Consider the following 20,281-nt stretch of genomic DNA (forward strand, 5'->3'; position numbering starts at 1 on the left):
CTGTTATTACAAATTTCTCATTTGTAATATGTTTATAGTCACTATTGCTATTAAAATTATATTTGTGTAACTTTGTAATCATAATTTTCACTACTATGCGCAACAGGGATGGGTACCGAACTCGGTACTTTTACAGGCACCGACCGAAATACGTTGGTAGCCTATACGGGGTACAAGGACTGTAGTTATAGTATAACTATGGGCTACAAGGAGTGTAGTTAGTATAACGGGGTACAAGGAGTGTAGTTATAGTATAACTACGGTGTACAAGGAGTGTAGTTAGTATAACTGCACTCCTTGTACCCCGTAGTTATACTATAACTACATGCTTATTTGCGGGCTGTATTCTAAAGTGTGAAGAGAAATCGTCACTCAATGCTAGGCATAGAGTGCTACAGGCCATACAAAGTAAAAAGACATATTACAGTGTAAAATGCTCCTGACAGGGAGAGAAAAAAATCACATTACAGCTCCCAGCTCCAGGGTACCGGTGTACGTAGATTTAGGCAGACTGCTGCTGTCCTCTTCCGCTCTGTTGCGTAACCTAACCACACAGTCTCAGTACAGTAGGCTATGACACACTATTCAGCTGATGCAACTGAGAACAATAGCGGACTTTACACACTATACAGCAGTGATGCTCAACTTCCCATGCACTTATATGTTGTACTTAACTAACTTAACCCAACGAATGTATCCCAAGTATCCTGTGTGCACAAAGTTGACCTGTTTGGTTAATTTTCTTTTTGAGAGAGATATTTTATTGATTTGTTTGGGAAGAGGCTTTACTCTGAACATAATTTGAGAACTGAACTGAATTGAAGTGAAGAGCCTGGATTTCTAACTTTTGTTATTTATTGTTTTCATTATACAGGCACCTCCAATACACTGGATATTGTGTTAGAGAGGAGAAATGCCAATAAATTGGCTAAGGAGTGCTGCTTCACGACTGCAGGTGTTAAAAACAGGTGCTCATTGGATCCAAGGGAAATAAGTAGAAACAAAGATGGTTGACTTAATAGTAAATTCAACTTGGTGAAGAGTCGGAACCAAAAAACTACCAAGGCACACTGCAGAATTTTTAAAAAGCCTTTAATTAAATGGCTTCACGCCTACGCGTTTCGACACATAGTCTTCATCAAGGACAAAGTGAATCTCATTCACAAAAATACTGTGGCATGTAACACAATTGGATAAAGTGATGTCCAGGCGTGGATAGTTTGCACATTTATTTCTCAGGTCAGCTGCGTTCTTTACAGACATTTATTTTCACTGCTTCTCTCTGCATATGCAGCACGGCCACTCCCTCCCTGGTTACTTTTAGAGAGTAAAAAAACAGATTACCAAAAGGGGATGAGAATAGGGAGAGAGGGGAGAGGGGAATGGGGTAGGGGGGGGGGACACTGAATGAGGAGCACAGGAATCTCTGGCCTTGTGTCACTAACGCAGATTTGTCAGAGACTCTCCATCTCCCTCCATCTGAGCTGCAGGTGTCTGCTGTCCAGCGTCCAGAGTGGCCAGACCGTCCAGAGTGTCCAGACCCAGCACGGCGTGTAGTAGGGGGTCGACCTCCCTCAGGTGCTTGATCATGTGCCAGCTGGCATTATCTCCTTTCTGGATCACTGTGTCTATGAGCTGGCGTGCCTTGTTTGCTTTGGTAGGGTTTTCTTCAATTATAGCAGCTATCTCGAAATTAGTCAAGATATTATCATGTAAAAGCATATCGAGGAGACGCTGGAGATTTTGCAGTGATATTCTTTCCACAAACGCTGGGCGAGCTTTCAGAAGCTGTGAAGCTGAAAGAGAAAGAGAAGTGGGATACAAATTAGATTACCGTACTCTGATTACATCATACCAGATCATGTGCACAACAGACCAAACCTAGCCTGTCAGCACAGCTGAATAAAGCATTGAACAAATGTGATAAAACGTATTGTCTGACTCAATGTGTGAATGCGCACTAAGAATGGTATTATACCCCCCCCCCCCGCCCATTATAGGCCTACATAATTTAATTACTTTACTTGACATTTTAGTCTACATGGACATTTACATGGACATTATTGCACACAGACATTGTCTTACCCCCCACCCAGTCACTATGTGACACTTTAAACTTAAAGGCTTTTACTTTGCACTTTATAATTTATCATGAGATTTTTTTCTGCTTGCTTCATCTTCTGTTATTAAAAATTTCTCATTTGTAATATGTTTATAGTCACTATTGCTATTAAAATTATATTTGTGTAATTTTGTAATCATAATTTTCACTACTATGCGCAACAGGGATGGGTACCGAACTCGGTAGTACTTTTACAGGCACCGACCGAAATACGTCGGTACTGCCCCGTACCATTTCACATAAAAACGAACGGTACCTCATTTCGGTACTTGAACGCATCTGAGTAATAGAAAGAGAGTGGGTAAATTAGAAATTCCGACGGAACCTTAAGGCAACACGCGAGAGCGCATGTCAGTACGTCACTACAGCCGAAAGCGGTCCAAAAATGTGGCTACACTTTACCTAACCTCGCGTACACTTTACCAAGATAGACTCAGACAACAACACTGGTTGCAACATTTGTGATGTGAATTGCAAAGCTGACTAGGGAAACATCTCAAACTTGAGGAAGCATGGTCAAACACAAGATGTATTTAGCTAAATGCTGAAGACTGTAACTCTGGGGTGTGTTTTCACCGTAACACTGAGTGAATGAAGCAGGCAGCGCACAGCAGCTAACCTCCTCAGCTGTAACGTTAGCTGAAGTCTTGCAGGATGATGACGGAACTTGAGAGAGGCATCGACTTCTACAACATCAGGTAACGTTATTTAATTAGCTAGCGTTAGCTGGATAAGTTGTTTCACTGCCGTTGTGGTTGTTAGATAACTGGGCTTTTCACTGTCTTGGCTGAGTTAGCTTTATAGCTTAGCGTTGTTAACGTTCTATAATAATTATCATCAGCTCGTATCAGCGACCGTGAGACTATTTAACGTTGCACTCTTGCTTTCGTTGCTAGGTAACCATGTGCCAGTGACAGCCGCACAGGAGGATACACGATCTTATCAGCGGTGGATATGGTCCAGGTAAATTATTATTTTGCATAATGACGAGTGATAATGGGTGTGTTATTCATAGTGTAGCCTAAGCTATGTTACTAACAATAAATTGTCATTTCTATTAAGATGTGCATAGCACTGACACTTCTTTCTATTGCCCAGCGAGCATTTTTCGGTTGAAAAGACGTTTAAAAAACGTTTAGAGTCAACGTTGAAAAAACGTACAAGAAAGGTTCAAAAGTGAAAGTTTTTTCACCCACTATTTGCAGACGTCGAATGAACGTTCACATTTAAACCACATTTCACCATGATCTTAAAAGTAAAACTGCTACGCCTCACACGGGAGGCGAACCACTGACCTCTGGCATTCGGACCACCACGCCTTATCAACTGAGCTATACGTTTGCTGAAAAGTTATATGGCGCCAGGCATATATATAGCCTACTCTATCGCTAGCTCGTACACAGTACGGTTGCATGGTACCACAGGCTAAACGATCATGGGACAGGTGTATTTTATATCATGTGTATCATGATATTAGGCTATATTATGTAAGAGACTAAAATGATGTTGACTGTTGACTGTGTGTGTGCGAGTAGTCTGTAGGCTGGAGGGCTTCAGAGGTTATAACTTAATTTAACACCGCAACTCAGGGGGGACACAGAGCCTTGTAGCCTGTTACATAGCGTGCCCAGAGCACCTCGTTCTGCACTTGGTGCAGACCGGTGCTGCAGACTCGCTTTGGTCTTCAGTCACAGTCACAGCTGCAAGTACTTGTGCATGCGCGTTGCTGCAGGAACTCAATTAATTATTTTATAGTATTGCGCTAAAGTATTAACCATAGATGTGTCCTGGAAGCTTTTTGCTGGCACCACATAGCCTATATAGTCCCATATTTATGATATTTCATGTGACATAAAATGCGTTGAAATGTAGTTTTCGTGTAGACCAGATTTAAACTCAGTTAGACAATAAATTGGACAAATGCCAATTCACACACTATAAATATTGCCTCTATATCAAGCTACAACAAATGTTTTAACAAAATGATTAACCAAATTGTGTTTTTTGACACGTTGACGTTGTAACCGCATTTTAGCCGGTTGAAAAAAGGGTGAAATTAGGTCTTAGACGTTCAAACCCAATATCACCCAGATTTAAACTAAAAATCAACGTTGAAAAAACGTTTTGTGCTCGCTGGGTGATAACACAAATAATGCTTGATGAATCACGATGCCTTTTTTTATTTTCAGATACGACTCAATAAGCAGAAGAAACTTTCAGCACTTGGGGAGCTCTTTGAAGATGAAGACCAGGCCCTGCTGGAAGCTGTGCTGGACATCAGTTGTCCCTAAGTACTATTCCCCCCATTTCCCCAACCCCACTAAACTAACCTTGCTGCTACAACTCTTGGTTTGGGAGGGGAGAGGTAGGGAGGTACTGTAGGGAGGAGTTTTATTTTGTCTGGTGCTAAATAAATAATGTAAAGAACAATGTTGAAATTGAGAAGTTTGGACTTTTTTTTTTTACAACAGTAATTTTTTTTGTTATTAGAGTGTGTAAAGTACCGAAAATGGTACCGTTTTGGGTACCGTACCGAATTCCAGGTACCGGTATTGTACCGGTATCGGTTCAAATGTGAACGGTACCCAGCAGCGCAAGTCAGCACAAAAGTAGGCTATTGAAAATATTTCAGCCCCTTCGGGGCTTGAACCCCTAATAGCGTTGACGGTCCCCAAGTGAAACCCCTGTGGTTAAGATAACAAGTATTCCTGGGGGGTTGGATCCTCCAGAGTGAATACCCAATCTAAAACTAATGTTGAAATGTTGTCATTGCAAGTTAAGTATAACAAGCTTAAACAAGCTTAGTGTAAGCTAAGTGTAACAAGCTTAAAGTAGGAACTATAACAACATCAAAACTGCGCACATACAGTAGACCTAGCATGGCTGCTGGGCCTATAGGCTACAGATAGCCTGCGCATAGCCTAGAGACTGTAAATCAATTAATCAAATCAAATTATTTTGACAGAATTTACCTGCTGCCATTGCAAGAATGGGATCGAAGTCTGGGCTCTTTTTAATGAAAGAGTGTGTAAGCAGCTGTGGCTTTCAGTCCTGCGTGGAGCCCGTTAGTTTTTACTACGTGTCGAGGTGGTAAATGCGGAAAGTCTGCAATGGCCGTTTTCTTTTCCTGCTCGAACGAGTCCTCGTGAGTGACGCTATTTCTCGAAACTCGTCTCTTTTGCTCCTCCTCCCGTTTCCCTTCGCTCTCTCCAAAAACAAGAGAGTGGTGAGCGAAGAGATGGTGGTGTGGGGGGATAGACAGCAAGCCGTACTTGTCTGAACAGGTCACACTTGAAAATGAGACCTCAGTCTCAACGTGTTTTTACCTGTTTAAATAAAGGTTAAATAAATAAAAGCCGCAGTCAGAAAATGAAAGAAAAAGTTTTGAACTGCCAGGAGTTTGACTGGAGCTCAGGGGAAGAAAATGCTCCACATGTTCTCAGTGAGATTAGGGTTCAGGCGTGGGTGATGGGACACAGGAGAGGAGGTGAAAAGAGGAGACATTTTGAATCCCGCCTGGGTTGCTGTAGGGCCTGGCGGTATGTCTCTCCCTGGTGCCCAGGTGGGCTATCTGGTGAAAAGGGCCTTTCTGTGTGGAGTTTGCATGTTGTCCCCCTGGGGTTCCCTCCATGTAACACCAATACGAACCCCCAAAACATGCAAGACGTTCATAAGGTTCCATGTCGCTGTTCCGACCTCTCGCTGTTCCGACCTCCCCTCTCCCAGCCCGGCAGCCCCCATGCCTAAACCTAACCTCCCCCAGACCCTAACCCAAAACCTAACCTCTCCCACCCCCACGCCTAAACCTAACCTCCCCCAGACCCTAACCCAAAACCTAACCTCTCCCACCCCCACGCCTAAACCTAACCTCCCCCAGACCCTAACCCAAAACCTAACCTCTCCCACCCCCCACGCCTAAACCTAAGGTCGGCATTGCGAGTGGTCGGCATAGCGGGTGGACACCGTTCATAAAAGAAGTTGATCCTCGGGCGCTTCACTGCAGGCTGCTCTGCCCCTGGCCTGCCCTAGCCTGGGTGAACCCAGCCTTCAACGTGGCCTGTGACGTAAGTGCACGTTCACACCATGCATACGCCAATCCCACGCCAAAGCCACGCAGTTTCATTTCAGCATCCTTGTTAACAGGCGAGTTCGTTCACACCAGCCGCACGCCACGCTGATGCCACGCCACGCTGATGCCACGCCACGCTGATGCCACGCCACGCTGATGCCACGCCACGCTGATGCCACGCCACGCTGATGCCACGCCACGCTGATGCCACGCCACGCTGATGCCACGCCACGCTGATGCCACGCCACGCTGATGCCACGCCACGCTGATGCCACGCCACGCTGATGCCACGCCACGCTGATGCCACGCCACGCTGATGCCACGCCACGCTGATGCCACGCCACGCTGATGCCACACCAAAGCCACGCTGATCCGATAGTTTCAGCTTCTCTGAATCATGGAAACTATGACTCATGGAATGTACTGTAGCCCTCTGCCTCTCTCCCAAATAAGAGAAAAGCAGTCTCTCTCCCTTCTCTTCTCTTCTCTCTCTCTCTCTCTCTCTCTCTCTCACACACACACACACACACACACACACACACACACACACACACATGTACACACACATGCTTGGGGGTATTTCTGCATTTAATCAGTGTTCAGTTCAGAGGTATTTCCACCGAACGTTGTTAGTGTGCCGCTAATGGAGAACAGATGTGTGAACTTTTATTTATTTATTTATTTATTTATGGACATAATAAATGAAACATGAGATGTAACATGTAGCCTACAGCAGTGAAATGGGGTCACACAATTAAAAATGATGTGTAGGCTAAATGGAACTGAAGAGGGGGACCCTGAAAAGTGTGTGTGTGTGTGTGTGTGTGTGTGTGTGTGTGTGTGTGTGTGTGTGTGTGTGTGTGTGTGTGTGTGAGAGAAGGTGCTTCCTGTTTGACCACGAAGGAGCTTCAGCAGAACCTGCGGGCGGGGAAGCAGGGATCGCGGCCGATCAGGCTGCTGTTTGAGATCCCATCAGCACGGATCATTGAGGAAAGCCTGTCTAAATATGTGGTGAGATAACATGTCATCCTGTAACAAGACATAGGAACTCTGGTGACATAACAACATGTCATCCTGTAACAAGACATAGGAACTCTGGTGACATAACAACATGTCATCCTGTAACAAGACATAGGAACTCTGGTGACATAACAACATGTCATCCTGTAACAAGACATAGGAACTCTGGTGAGATAACAACATGTCATCCTGTAACAAGACATAGGAACTCTGGTGACATAACAACATGTCATCCTGTAACAAGACATAGGAACTCTGGTGACATAACAACATGTCATCCTGTAACAAGACATAGGAACTCTGGTGACATAACAACATGTCATCCTGTAACAAGACATAGGAACTCTGGTGACATAACAACATGTCATCCTGTAACAAGACATAGGAACTCTGGTGACATAACAACATGTCATCCTGTAACAAGACATAGGAACTCTGGTGACATAACAACATGTCATCCTGTAACAAGACATAGGAACTCTGGTGACATAACAACATGTCATCCTGTAACAAGACATAGGAACTCTGGTGACATAACAACATGTCATCCTGTAACAAGACATAGGAACTCTGGTGACATAACAACATGTCATCCTGTAACAAGACATAGGAACTCTGGTGACATAACAACATGTCATCCTGTAACAACACATAGGAACTCTGGTGACATAACAACATGTCATCCTGTAACAACACATAGGAACTCTGGTGACATAACAACATGTCATCCTGTAACAAGACATAGGAACTCTAGTGACATAACAACATGTCATCCTGTAACAAGACATAGGAACTCTGGTGACATAACAACATGTCATCCTGTAACAAGACATAGGAACTCTGGTGGAGGCTTTTACCCACTTAACTCATTCACTGCCAATATCTGACTGGCATTTTTGGCACAGGCCAAGTATTTCCATAATGTTTGGTCATCTTTCAAGACCCACAGTAAATTCTGTACTAGGACTACAGTGATGTCCAATACCTCGAAATGAAGATCTAAGTCTCTACTTTCACCCCCAAAAAGAAAGTTAGCTTTTAGCATGTTCTGTACTCTACTTATAACCCTTTTTATACACCCCATGTTCACCAAAAAAGCCTGTCTGGGAAGAGAAAAGGGAGAAAAAAGCATTTTTGTAAAAGGGCACAATCTCAGGCATAACTCACTCTCAATTCTTTGATTTTGAACTGTATTGACATCAGACATGTAAATATTATTCGTTAGGACACAAATGACAAAAAAAAATATATATATATATATATATATATACACACATGAAGTGCTTTTTTTTTACATTCAACAAGTTTACTCGGTGTGAGTGTGCAGACAGACAGACAGACAGACAGACAGACAGACACACCGACAGACAGACAGACAGACAGACAGACAGACAGACAGACAGACAGACAGACACACACACACACACACACACACACACACACACACACACACACACACACACACACACACACGATCCCCCTTTTAGATTTCTAACCCAACATAGGATAAGCAATAACCACGCCCTGTGGCGCTGGGATTGGCCAGGAGCAACACTGGAGGGCGAGCAGCCCAGCGATTTCATGAACCAACTGTAGAGCTCTTGAGAAGGACAGCGGGCTGCTGTGAGTGCCTTCTGCCCGCTGCTGCCTAGCTGTTCCTGTGTTTATTTTGATTTGTTCTGGTACACCGTCCTCGTCCATGTCTCCCTGTCATATCTATGATCGTTCCCGTTTACCCCTCGGCTATTCAACACGTCCTCACCGCCCTCGCAAACTGATCGATCATTTCCTCATTCCTCCGATGATCAAACACATCTCTTGATTACTTTCTCCCGTTTTCTCCTGGCTGGCACAGAGGAAGGCGACTCCAGCTCGGCGTTACAATGGCGTTTCTCCTGTCTGCACAAGGAAGCGTTACCCGCTCTCTGCTATTCCTCTTGCTCAATTTATAAAACAACAGCTGCGGTATGTGTTTGATCGCGTGCTGTCGGCTACCCTTTGAAGGCAGGGACCTGTGTCTGTGTGACAGGCTGGGCAAGTGTTTGCTGCAGGCGCTGCACCAATAAAAACAAAAACACGTCAAACACGTCCTTGGCGGGGAAGGCCATTGCTGATAACACGTCAAAGACGTCATTGGCGGTGAATGAGTTAATACAGTTTCACTATGTGTAGACTCCCAAACCCTGGCCCTTAAAGGGACAGTTCACCCCAAAAACTAAAAATACATATTCTTCCTCTTACCTGCAGTGCTGTATCCAATTACATCATTTTGGTGTGAGTTGCAGAGTTTTGGAACTGGATGGCACTCGGCTTGTGGTACTCAAAGTGTAAAAAAAAAAAAACATTTGAAAAACTCAACAGCAATATCATGATCCGGTTAGCCTACTCAAGATAATCCACAGACTCAACAGTTTCATGTAGGAACTATTTTCCTTTGACCCAAATGCTACAACTGATAGCTAGCTGCTAGCTGGCAGCTAGAAGCTACTGTAGCAAGCATAGTTCTAGCAGCTAGAGGTTGTAGTTCAGTCAAAAGAAAATAGTTCCTGCTAGCAGCTAGCGTGTATACAGTATACAGTAGTTCAGACATCTCTACAGCCAAAATTCTGCAATTCATACCAAAATGAGCTAGATTGATAAATAGCACTACAGGTAAGACGGAAAATATGTATTTTTGGGGAACTGTCCCTTTAAGATAAATAGACTGTTGGTCCATGCTGCTTAATATTCAGTGTAGCCTACTCGGCTAACTCTGCGTATTCTTCCATGTGTTTCCCAGGTGTACCAGGTTGGGGTGATCCGCTCCGGCAGCTTCGAATCCAGGCGCGTGTCTGTGGAGCGCCGCTACAGCGACTTCTCCCACTTCCACCATCAGCTGCTGGAGGAATTCAGCGAGGAGCTAGAGGAGGTGATGCTCCCCTGTAAACTCCTGATGGGAAACTTCCGCCCGGAATGCATCTCGGAGCGTCGCTTGGCGCTACAGGACTACCTGGCTAAACTGTACGCCATCCGCTGTGTCCGATATTCGCACCACTTCCCGGAATTCTTCACCGAGCAGGAGCAGAGGCGGGCGCACGGCTTGCTGCGAGCAGGACAGTTCATGCCAGCCCTGGAGCTCCTCCAGACTGTCCTGGAGATCCAGGAGAAGCTAGCCCCGTGGCAGAGCCCCATGCTGCCTGTGCCCACGCTGTGCGCCCTGGCCGTCTGCCACCGCGACCTGGACCAAGCGGAGCAGGCGTTCGCTGCCGCACATAAGGCCGTGCCCGTAGTGAGGCGCTACGGCCTCAAGAACTACAGAGCGCCCCTGCTGGAGCTGCTGGTGGATCTGGGGTACCAGCTGGGACGTCCCGTGGCTCAGCTCCAGGAGGAGCTGACTCTGGTGAGGGATGCTGAGAGAGGACTGGTGTCTTTCCGCTCTCTGAAGGAGCTGGTGGTGCAGAAGTTCATCTGAGGACACGACAGTGCGGAAACACCTGCAGTGAACTGTGCTGTTATTCTGTGGGATGAATACATTCCCATATAAAAAAAAATGCATTGACTTTTACACATAGGAACCAGGAAGTGCAGGGAATCTGAGGAATGACCTATTAATCCATAGCAAGTATGGCTACTTCCCTAATGGAGGACTACTTATATAGTAGCCTATATGAGTTACTAGAGAACAGACTGGGAGATCCGATATGAGTGAATCAGTAGGTAATGATCAGTCTACTTCATGCATGTGTGAATTGATCATACTGACCACTTTCTTCATGATGCACCAACCACCAGCTGCTGAGCAGCACAATCAATCAATCTGCATTTGTCACATGTAATCACTAGCCTGCTAAAACCAGACTGATCACGTGAACAAACGTTCTGTTTCGTTAAAACCAGACTGATGTGAACAAACGTTCTGTTTCATTAAAACCAGACTGATCACGTGAACTCGTTCTGTTTCGTTCTGCGGATCAGTCTGGCCTCCAGCTCGCCCACAGTCATTTCCAGAAATGACAAAGTGCACGGACCAATCAGGGCCTGCACTGTATGTATGTAGGAGCAATCAGGGCCTGCACTGTATGTATGTAGGACCAATCAGGGCCTGCACTGTATGTATGTAGGACCAATCAGGGCCTGCACTGTATGTATGTAGGACCAATCAGGGCCTGCACTGTATGTATGTAGGCTACAAGCAAGTCACTGGGCTGCATTCCGTTCAGCAGGTAGTTCCCAACAAAGTGGACTGCACAGGGTATTCGGCCATGTCAACCAAGATTCCAAAAGGCAGGGAGCCATAATGTTCGGTTCAAAGGGAACTGTGCACGGTGTAGGGAAGAAGAAACAATGCTACTTCACTTGGGCGGAAGTTGACACGTGTCGCTGATTTCCCATCAGTCATTGCACCTTGCTGCCGAGCAGCAGTGAAAGAAAAAAAAAGCCGTGAGGAGGAGTTGAGGCTCGTGAGCTCGTCTCTCTGGTCTTTGGTTTTCTCGTCCAAAATAATCCAGGCACGTAACGTTTGATCCAACACCGCCTCACATCCAGTGCAACGTGCCTCCTCAGCTGTTGCCGAAGAACTTGCAAAGAACTGACAGACTAGGCGAGTGGTAGTCTCGCTGGCCAGCCTCCTCTCCTCTCCTTCCGTCAGAGGAGTCTGGCGCCGCAGGTCTCCATAGTGGGATTGCGATGGGCGGCGCTTAGCGGCAGTGCCCTTGGAAAATAGTTTCAAACAATCCAACTTGCCGTTTTCAGCATGTAGCAATGAGCTAGCGTGTAGGTTTCTGCCGTTAGCTTGCTAGCTAGTTAGCGTTGTTGTTTTCAATGAGGCGGCAGGGCACTATTTACACTGTAAATACTAATAATACACTACACTAATAATAGTGTAAATTTTACAGCGACACACATGGAGGAGGGAGCAGAAGCCGCTCTGATTGACATGGTCGGAGCCAATGACAGAGTTTGTAATAAGCCGGGAGCGGACATCCGGCTGCCACCAAAACAGTCGCTCAAATGGGAGAGCAGAGTAGAGCAGGGGAGGGTTTATCCCAGTTATGGAGACCTGCGGCGCCAAACTCCTCGGACGGACTGTTTTTCAGGCCAAAATGGCCAAAACACTAATACCCAAAGTGCCTTGCACCACCGAAGAAAGGCGAGCAGTCAGGAGTCTGAGGTGGGGGGAGGGTGAATAACCTATTTATTTTTGGGGTAAAAAATATCTTAAAATTAAACACGTAGGCTATTTGATTTGAAGGTGTAGCCTACACCAACACACAACATCATCCTGCAATGAAATATGTTTGACAAGTAGCCTATCCTTCATACTTTTGCCACTAACAGCTACAGCGAACAGGCTCGTCAACGCTTTTCTGTGCTGGCCCTATGCTAGGTTTCGACCTAGCCTTGTTAAAATGTAAACAGGGTCAGAGTCAGACACTCAAGCCTCCCAAAGCTCATGGCTCCATAGGGTTCCATTGCCGTTTCCACCCAGTGACGCGGTTTGTTTACCAAAATGCTGCTCGGTTTATCCCTCGTATTCGCCTTCCACCTTCCAGAATTCTGGTTGCAGAAAAAATGCTTTTAAATTAGACATTTGATAAACCTATTTATAAACCTATAATAATCAAATGGATATGAGGCATTTAATAAAAACGGATCATTAAATGGACAAATTAAAGACTGATCAAAGAATACTGATGATTTGCAAAATGGTATTTAAAGACATTTAAAATGTGCCTTTCTAATGAGGGATGATTAGGTGGCCATGATTGAAGAAAGGCCTGTTTTGGGAATTTAGCCAGGGCACCAGGGTTACACCCTGTGAAGAGTACAGATGGGATCTTTAATGACCACAGAGCATCAAAACCTCGGTTTAACGTCTCATCCGAAGGGCAGTGCTCACTCACAGGACAGAGTCCCTGTCTCTGCCCTGGGGCATTGGGGAGATTATTAATCAAATCAGATGATTCATCAGACCATTCGGACCAGAGGGGAAGAGCACCTCCTACTGGAGTGTTGTGGAAGAGAAAAGAGAATGGGAAAAGGAAGAAGTGGGAGTCAAAACTAGTGTGTATCTGAGAAATGGTTACAATGGCTATCTCAAAATATTTACAGGTGGTTCTAAGAATAAACAGTTTAATGTGTAGGAATTGGTGTGTTTGTCCCTGAGTTTAAAATTTCTATTTCCAAAAGATTGTCAGACCAACTTTCAGTTTACACAGCACAAATAGTGGCAATAATTATTGGGTTACAGTGGGTAGAGGAGGTCAGGCCTGACAGGGTGGTGATAGCCTCACTGATTTAGTTGCTGCTTTGGAAATATTCAGTCAACAAATACGGTCAGAGAAGATTTAATAATATAACTTTATAATAGTCTATTAAGAATTCAGAGAGGAGACATAGATGTTCAGTTTTGTTGGGTTCCAGCACATCAGGAGGTGAAAGGGAATGAGTGCAGATATATTAGCTAAGCGGCACTACAAAAGTAAATAACAGTGATCAAGAGGAGAGGAATGGAGATATAACAGGTGGGAGGAAGATCAGAAGGGAAGGGCCTATCACAAAATACAAAAGACGGTCATAACAAAAATGTATAGCCTAATGAAAGGAATAGAAGAGAAGAAATGATCATAACAAGACTCAGATTGGATCACACAGGCAGGCCTAAGTGGAACTCTATAATGGGGGGAAAGGAACAGTAATAAGTGGGAACTGTGGAGTTAAAGAAAACGTTGAGGATATTTTATTGCCATTGTATTATCATGTAGGCTGAGGAGGAAAGAGAAAGGTTACGAGATAAAGTTCAAGAGGTAGGAAGAGAGTCAGTGGGATCTGATGGGGATATTGGGAACAGAGGGAAAGGGGCTAACAAGATTGATGGGTAGGATTTAAATGCCAGAAGAAAATACAGTAAAATGACATGATGTTACACACTCTTGTACAGTAGGTGGCGGTATGCACTTAAAAGTTGTTTGCGATCCGCCATTTAATCGAGAGAAGAAGAAGGTCAGCGAAAGCCGCTCGGAGTTCGACTGATTTGGTCTGAGGTTTAACAGCAGCAGCGTGGACGTGTGGTGGGGCTGCTACGAGTATACATAATATCTCAGTGGGCTACACTCGTGCCACGAGTCTCGTGGGTTTCCCCCCAGACAATTCATTGAAAACACTAAACAATCCTGTAGTTTATTATAGGTTCTGTAACCCGGACAGCAATGGCGACCGATGCTGTGAAACTCTCCAAAAACCTCTTGCGCATGAAGGTAAGTGAAACTGCATCAGATAGCTGCAGGGTGTTAGCATTAGCCATGCTAGCTCCACGCCAAACTCCATTTAAAGTCCTCGCACTGTAATGATTGCTCGCTTAATTTAAAAACCCAGACATCGCAGATAAGGACCAAGATACACGTTTATGAACTATTACGGCACTGCTATTAAATCGGCATATGAGTGATCCACCAAACAGTACTTCAATATAATCAAATTTCACATTTTTAACCTAATGTTACTGCCTTCTACTTCTACATTACCAAGTATAAAGGTTGATTGTACCAACTGAAAGCTTGTGTATTGGATGTATGCCGAATTGAATAGTTGCTTATAGTCATAACATTTTGACACAGCAGGAAGTGGTTTTCTACAAGGTGTGATCATTTGCTTGCCCATAAGCAAGGAATCATTCGATTACACACACACACACACACAGACACACACACACACACACACACACACACACACACACACAAAAGCCACCACTGTTTTTGCCTGTTAAATAAATAGTTGTCTCTTTCTCAAATACTTAGCTCGAGCTTGTGGTGATGAGATGAAGTGATGTTTTGGTGCCTCCACAGTTCATGCAGCGAGGTCTGGATGCAGAGACCAAGAAGCAGCTGGAAGAAGACGAGAGGAGAATCATAAGTGACGAACACTGGTATCTGGACCTGCCAGAGCTCAAAGCTAAAGAGTGGGTGTCAAGTTATATGTATTATATAATATAATTAGGGCTGTCAAATCAATTAAAATATTTAATCGCATGATTGTCCATAGTTAATCGCGATTAATCGCACAATTTTTTTATCTGTTCTAAATCTACCGTAAACCGATATTTTTCAAGTTTTTAATACACTTATCAACATGGGAGTAGACGAATATGCTTGCTTTATGCGGATATGTTTATTATTATTGGAACAATGACGAATACTGTCCAGAATATTCTTCAGAATAACCTCAAGGGTGTGCATGCTGAACCATACTGTATAGTGAAGTAGAAGCATATAGGCTACTGTAGTAAGCTGCATAATTAACCTACTGGTTCATCTGAAGAAAAGAGCACAGGAGCAGCTGTGTGCCAGCTCTCTCTCTTTCTCTCTCCATCTCTCTCTGACTCTGGTCTGATCGCCCTGTCTGTCTGTCTCGCTCGCTCGCTTTCTCTGCCTCTCTCCCCCCCGCTCTCCGTCTGTCTGTCTCTCTCTCTCTCTCTCTCTCTCTGCAACGGTCTGATCGCGCTGATGAGCCCTCTCTTTCTCTCTCTCACCCAAAATGTGGGACATATTCTCAATTTTAAGATGAACTTGCCAACATTATACACATTTTCTTCCTCCTTTTCTGCTCACGGGGGTTTCTTTCTGCTTGCTATCAACGTTGCTTCCTGATTTCCCAAACTACGGGTCGGACCAAGGCTCAAACTTCAAAGAAAGTGCATGCGTTAATCGCGCGCTAAAAAAAATTGTGGCTTTAAAAAGAATTTGCGTTAACGCGTTAACTTTGACAGCCCTAAATAATATACATACAGCTAGCTAGCACTGATTCCTTCCTTCTATCTCGTAGTTTCAGCAGAGAAATCATCCAAGATGATGTTTTCTGCTGGGGTCCACATGACAGCAGCTGAAGGCATCAGGTACTGTTGTCTCATTTTCTCCCTTTCTGTCTGTTAGGAATATCATCATAGAGGAGAGGAGTTTTGTACCTTGTGAAGACCTGAAGTATGGTCGAATGTCATTCAAGGGGTTTAATCCAGAAGTTGAGGTATGTCTTCATTTATTATTCAATATAAATCCTCTGTCACATCGTCTGCTCCCCTGGCTGTTCTTACCTGCTCCCCTGCCTGTTCTTACCTGCTCCCCTGGCTGTTCTTACCTGCTCCCCTGGCTGTTCTTACCTGCTCCCCTGGCTGTTCTTACCTGCTCCCCTGGCTGTTCTTACCGAGTGCTTCTGTGTCGCTCGTACCCAACTGAATGCTTGTTGGTGTATTGGACGGATGCCAAGTTGAATAGTTGCTCATAATCATTTTGACAGAGCAGGAAGTGGTTTTCTACCAGGTGTGATCATCTGTTTGCCCATAAGCAAGGAATCAATCATTTACACACACACACACACACACACACACACGCACACGCACACGCACACACACACTCCACCCATCCAGCTTGCCTCTCCCCTCCTCCGCTACGTGGGCTCAAAAGTCGCTCATCCTGATCGCGACTCTTCTCATCCCTGGCGCCGCAATGGTGGAACGAGCTTCCCCCTTCGGTCAGAACGGTCAAATCTTTCTCCCTCTTCCAAAAGAAAAAAGTGACCTATTCCATCTCAAACTACTTTCTACAAAGTGCTACTCTAGTCCATCAAAAGGTCTTGGCTGTCATTGACTGTGTTGCATAGTTGATTTCTGTACTGTTGACAAAATGTGATATTGTAAGTCGCTTTGGATAAAAGTGTCATAAGACATAAGGCTGTCTGTCATTTTCACATAGGTAATAAATGAGAGAATTTTTACGCCCCGGGAAATTCGAATGCAACCTCTGCATCAAATTGTGAAATTGAAATAGACAGAAGAGCAGCTAAAAGTGTTGTCTATCAGCAGCATCAATATAATATCAGTATATGCCATTTAAAAAACTATTATTGTGATGATTCATATTATTGCATATTGTGGGGCGTCTGGGTTGTGTAGCGGTAGATTCCCTTCCTATCAACACGAGGCTCGCAGGTTCGCGCCCCTCGTGTTACCTCCGGCTTGGTCGGGCGTCCATACAGGCACGATTGGCTGTGTCTGCGGGTGGGAAGCCGGATTAAGGGTGTGTGTCCTGGTCGCTGCATTAGCGCCTCTTCTGGTTGGTCGGGGGCGCTAGTTCGAGCGGAAGGGAACTGGTGGGAATAGCATGATCCTCCCATGTGCCGGTGAAGCTCCCCGCTGTCAGGTGAAAAGTAGCGGCTGGCATGGTCACATGTCATTTGTATGTGGGCTTTTCACGGATCTGCTTGTTGTGCGTCCACCACAGAAACTCATGCTCCTGATGAATCCCAAGGAAGAGGTGGAGGAGGAGGAGCAGGAGGACATAAGCCGAATGCAGACAGATGTGACCGACGAAGACATGGCAAGAAGGTATGGAGGAAAAGGGTCAGAGTCCCGCCCGCTATGGTGGGGCGACTCCCCGAGGCCGGGCAGTCTGGAGTACAATGATATAATATATATGATGGTGAGGACCTCGTTGTAGAGGTCCTCACCATCATATATATATATACAGTATATATCGTCGCTGTGGTGCCAGGACCTCGAATCTCCAAAACAGCAAGTACGGCTTTGGTAAAATTTAAATTTTGGTAAAAACCACACAGAGACGTGAAGGGTCCTGACGTGAATGGCACTGATTTATGACAAAAAGTGAAAAAAGGGACATTCGAGGTCCTGGCACAACAGCGACGATATGATGGTGAGGACCTCGTTGTAGAGGTCCTCACCATCATATATATATATATGATGGTGAGGACCTCGTTGTAGACATATATATGATGGTGAGGACCTCGTTGTAGATATATATATGATGGTGAGGACCTCGTTGTAGACATATATATATATATATATATATATATATATATATATATATATATATATATATATATATATATATATATGATGGTGAGGACCTCGTTGTAGATATATATATGATGGTGAGGACCTCGTTGTAGATATATATATATGATGGTGAGGACCTCGTTGTAGACATATATATGATGGTGAGGACCTCGTTGTAGAGGTCCTCACCCTCATATATATATATGATGGTGAGGACCTCGTTGTAGACATATATATGATGGTGAGGACCTCGTTGTAGAAGTCCTCACCATCATATATATATATATATGATGGTGAGGACCTCGTTGTAGAGGTCCTCACCATCATATATATATATATGATGGTGAGGACCTCGTTGTAGACATATATATGATGGTGAGGACCTCGTTGTAGAAGTCCTCACCATCATATATATATATATATGATGGTGAGGACCTCGTTGTAGATATATATATGATGGTGAGGACCTCGTTGTAGATATATATATGATGGTGAGGACCTCGTTGTAGACATATATATGATGGTGAGGACCTCGTTGTAGAGGTCCTCACCCTCATATATATATATGATGGTGAGGACCTCGTTGTAGAGGTCCTCACCCTCATATATATATATATGATGGTGAGGACCTCGTTGTAGACATATATATGATGGTGAGGACCTCGTTGTAGAGGTCCTCACCATCATACTGTATATATATATATGATGGTGAGGACCTCGTTGTAGACATATATATGATGGTGAGGACCTCGTTGTAGAGGTCCTCACCCTCATATATATATATGAGGGTGAGGACCTCGTTGTAGACATATATATGATGGTGAGGACCTCGTTGTAGAGGTCCTCACCATCATACTGTATATATATATATGATGGTGAGGACCTCGTTGTAGACATATATATATATATATATATATATATATATGATGATGAGGACCTCGTTGTAGATATATATATGATGGTGAGGACCTCGTTGTAGATATATATATGATGGTGAGGACCTCGTTGTAGAGGTCCTCACCATCATATATATATATATATATATATATGATGGTGAGGACCTCGTTGTAGACATATATATGATGGTGAGGACCTCGTTGTTTCGTACAGAAAGGAATGGCTGACCTGTTGGGAAGACGTCAAATTAGACTTTGTCTCATGAAACTGTTGTGTGATTCTTCTGTTTGCAGGTATGAGAGTTTAGTAGGGAGCATGAAAAAGAAGTTTGCTAAGAAGCGGGAGAGGGCGGCCATGATGGAAGAGGAGGATATTAACCAGAATGTTGCCCAAACAAACACAAAGCGGGTCTTCCTGAAACCTCAAGACTAACGTGTTGGACTTCAACATTGTGTATTTTTACGTGAAGGACTCAAAAGTTTTTTTAATGCCTGTTTGCATCAACTTCTATAGTGTGTCTGATGGATCAGTACAGTATTTTAAGGCTAAATGGATGTTATACATCCTCCTTTTTATTTTAAAAGATGTATCATTGAGATGCTATGAGGGTTATGAACATACAATGTAACGTTTTTGTACAGTTAATGCGACATCGATAAGATTTCCATTAAATGCATAGCCCAACGTATACTTGTGTGCCTTATGCAAAACTGTTCTTGTGTTCAATTCATGCAAGGAAGATGGTAACTTTTGAATGCTTTATTTGATGGTGAGAGAGAGAGACAGGAACTTATGGCAGAGAGGGGAGGACATGCAGCAAATGACCGCGGGCCAGATTGGAAACCAGGGCGCTGTGGGAAGAACTGAGACTTATGGTCTGTGAGCCACCCGTAAAACATTAGATTCCAAGTCCTGTGGGAAAGATGGTCTCTACCTCCATATAGGAAATGGATTGACCTGTCTGAGGTGAACAGTGGTGAGAAGATGTCTTACTAATGTAAAAATATAATTTAAAATGTACTCGGGTTAAAGTAGAGTTTGTTACGTTTTACTTTAATTTGTTTAGTTTGGAAGAAATTGAAATGACAAATTTAAAGTGCGTAAAGCAAAGCCAGATTACTCTATAAATGGCTCCACAATTAGCTAATTTACTTTGGTCCAATTTGTGCTGCTGATGGAGAGACTAGCCTCATTTCACAGCAACCTTTTGAGGTGGTGAAGCAGGAAATGACACAGGTGTAATCATTGGCATTAATGAGGGCACCTGGCACTGGAACACCTACACAGAATGGAAGCATCATTAATGGTATTTGCGTACAGCTGCTTTACTTCCTGCTTTCACAACCTC

At 44.2% G+C, this 20,281-nt stretch overlaps 2 protein-coding genes across 2 annotated transcripts; both read left to right on the forward strand.

Moving 5' to 3' along the window:
* Nucleotides 1–2,275: 2,275 nt before the first annotated feature.
* On the forward strand, nt 2,276–10,971 carry snx20 (sorting nexin 20; the record flags this gene model as incomplete). The annotated part of the gene is made up of 4 exons (XM_083663268.1): nt 2,276–2,292; nt 4,370–4,413; nt 7,072–7,202; nt 9,991–10,971. The coding sequence occupies 4 exons, from the start codon at nt 2,276–2,278 to the stop codon at nt 10,660–10,662; spliced, it is 864 nt and encodes a 287-aa protein (XP_083519394.1). The 3' UTR covers nt 10,663–10,971.
* A 3,274-nt stretch (nt 10,972–14,245) lies between these two features.
* Nucleotides 14,246–19,578, forward strand: mphosph6 (M-phase phosphoprotein 6). The gene is made up of 5 exons (XM_083663054.1): nt 14,246–14,446; nt 15,035–15,147; nt 16,118–16,208; nt 17,462–17,565; nt 19,227–19,578. The coding sequence occupies exons 1-5, from the start codon at nt 14,399–14,401 to the stop codon at nt 19,363–19,365; spliced, it is 495 nt and encodes a 164-aa protein (XP_083519180.1). The 5' UTR covers nt 14,246–14,398; the 3' UTR covers nt 19,366–19,578.
* Nucleotides 19,579–20,281: the final 703 nt, after the last annotated feature.

Source organism: Poromitra crassiceps (genome assembly GCF_964638095.1).
Source record: "Poromitra crassiceps genome assembly, chromosome: 30".
NCBI classification, from domain to species: domain Eukaryota; kingdom Metazoa; phylum Chordata; class Actinopteri; order Beryciformes; family Melamphaidae; genus Poromitra; species Poromitra crassiceps.

Excerpts from the sequence above, each read along its gene's own strand:
- mphosph6 (XM_083663054.1), top strand. The coding sequence starts at position 14,399 with ATGGCGACCGATGCTGTGAAACTCTCCAAAAACCTCTTGCGCATGAAG. Across the intron at positions 16,209-17,461 it reads GGTTTAATCCAGAAGTTGAG|AAACTCATGCTCCTGATGAA; the intron begins GTATGTCTTCAT and ends CGTCCACCACAG. Across the intron at positions 17,566-19,226 it reads GACGAAGACATGGCAAGAAG|GTATGAGAGTTTAGTAGGGA; the intron begins GTATGGAGGAAA and ends TTCTGTTTGCAG.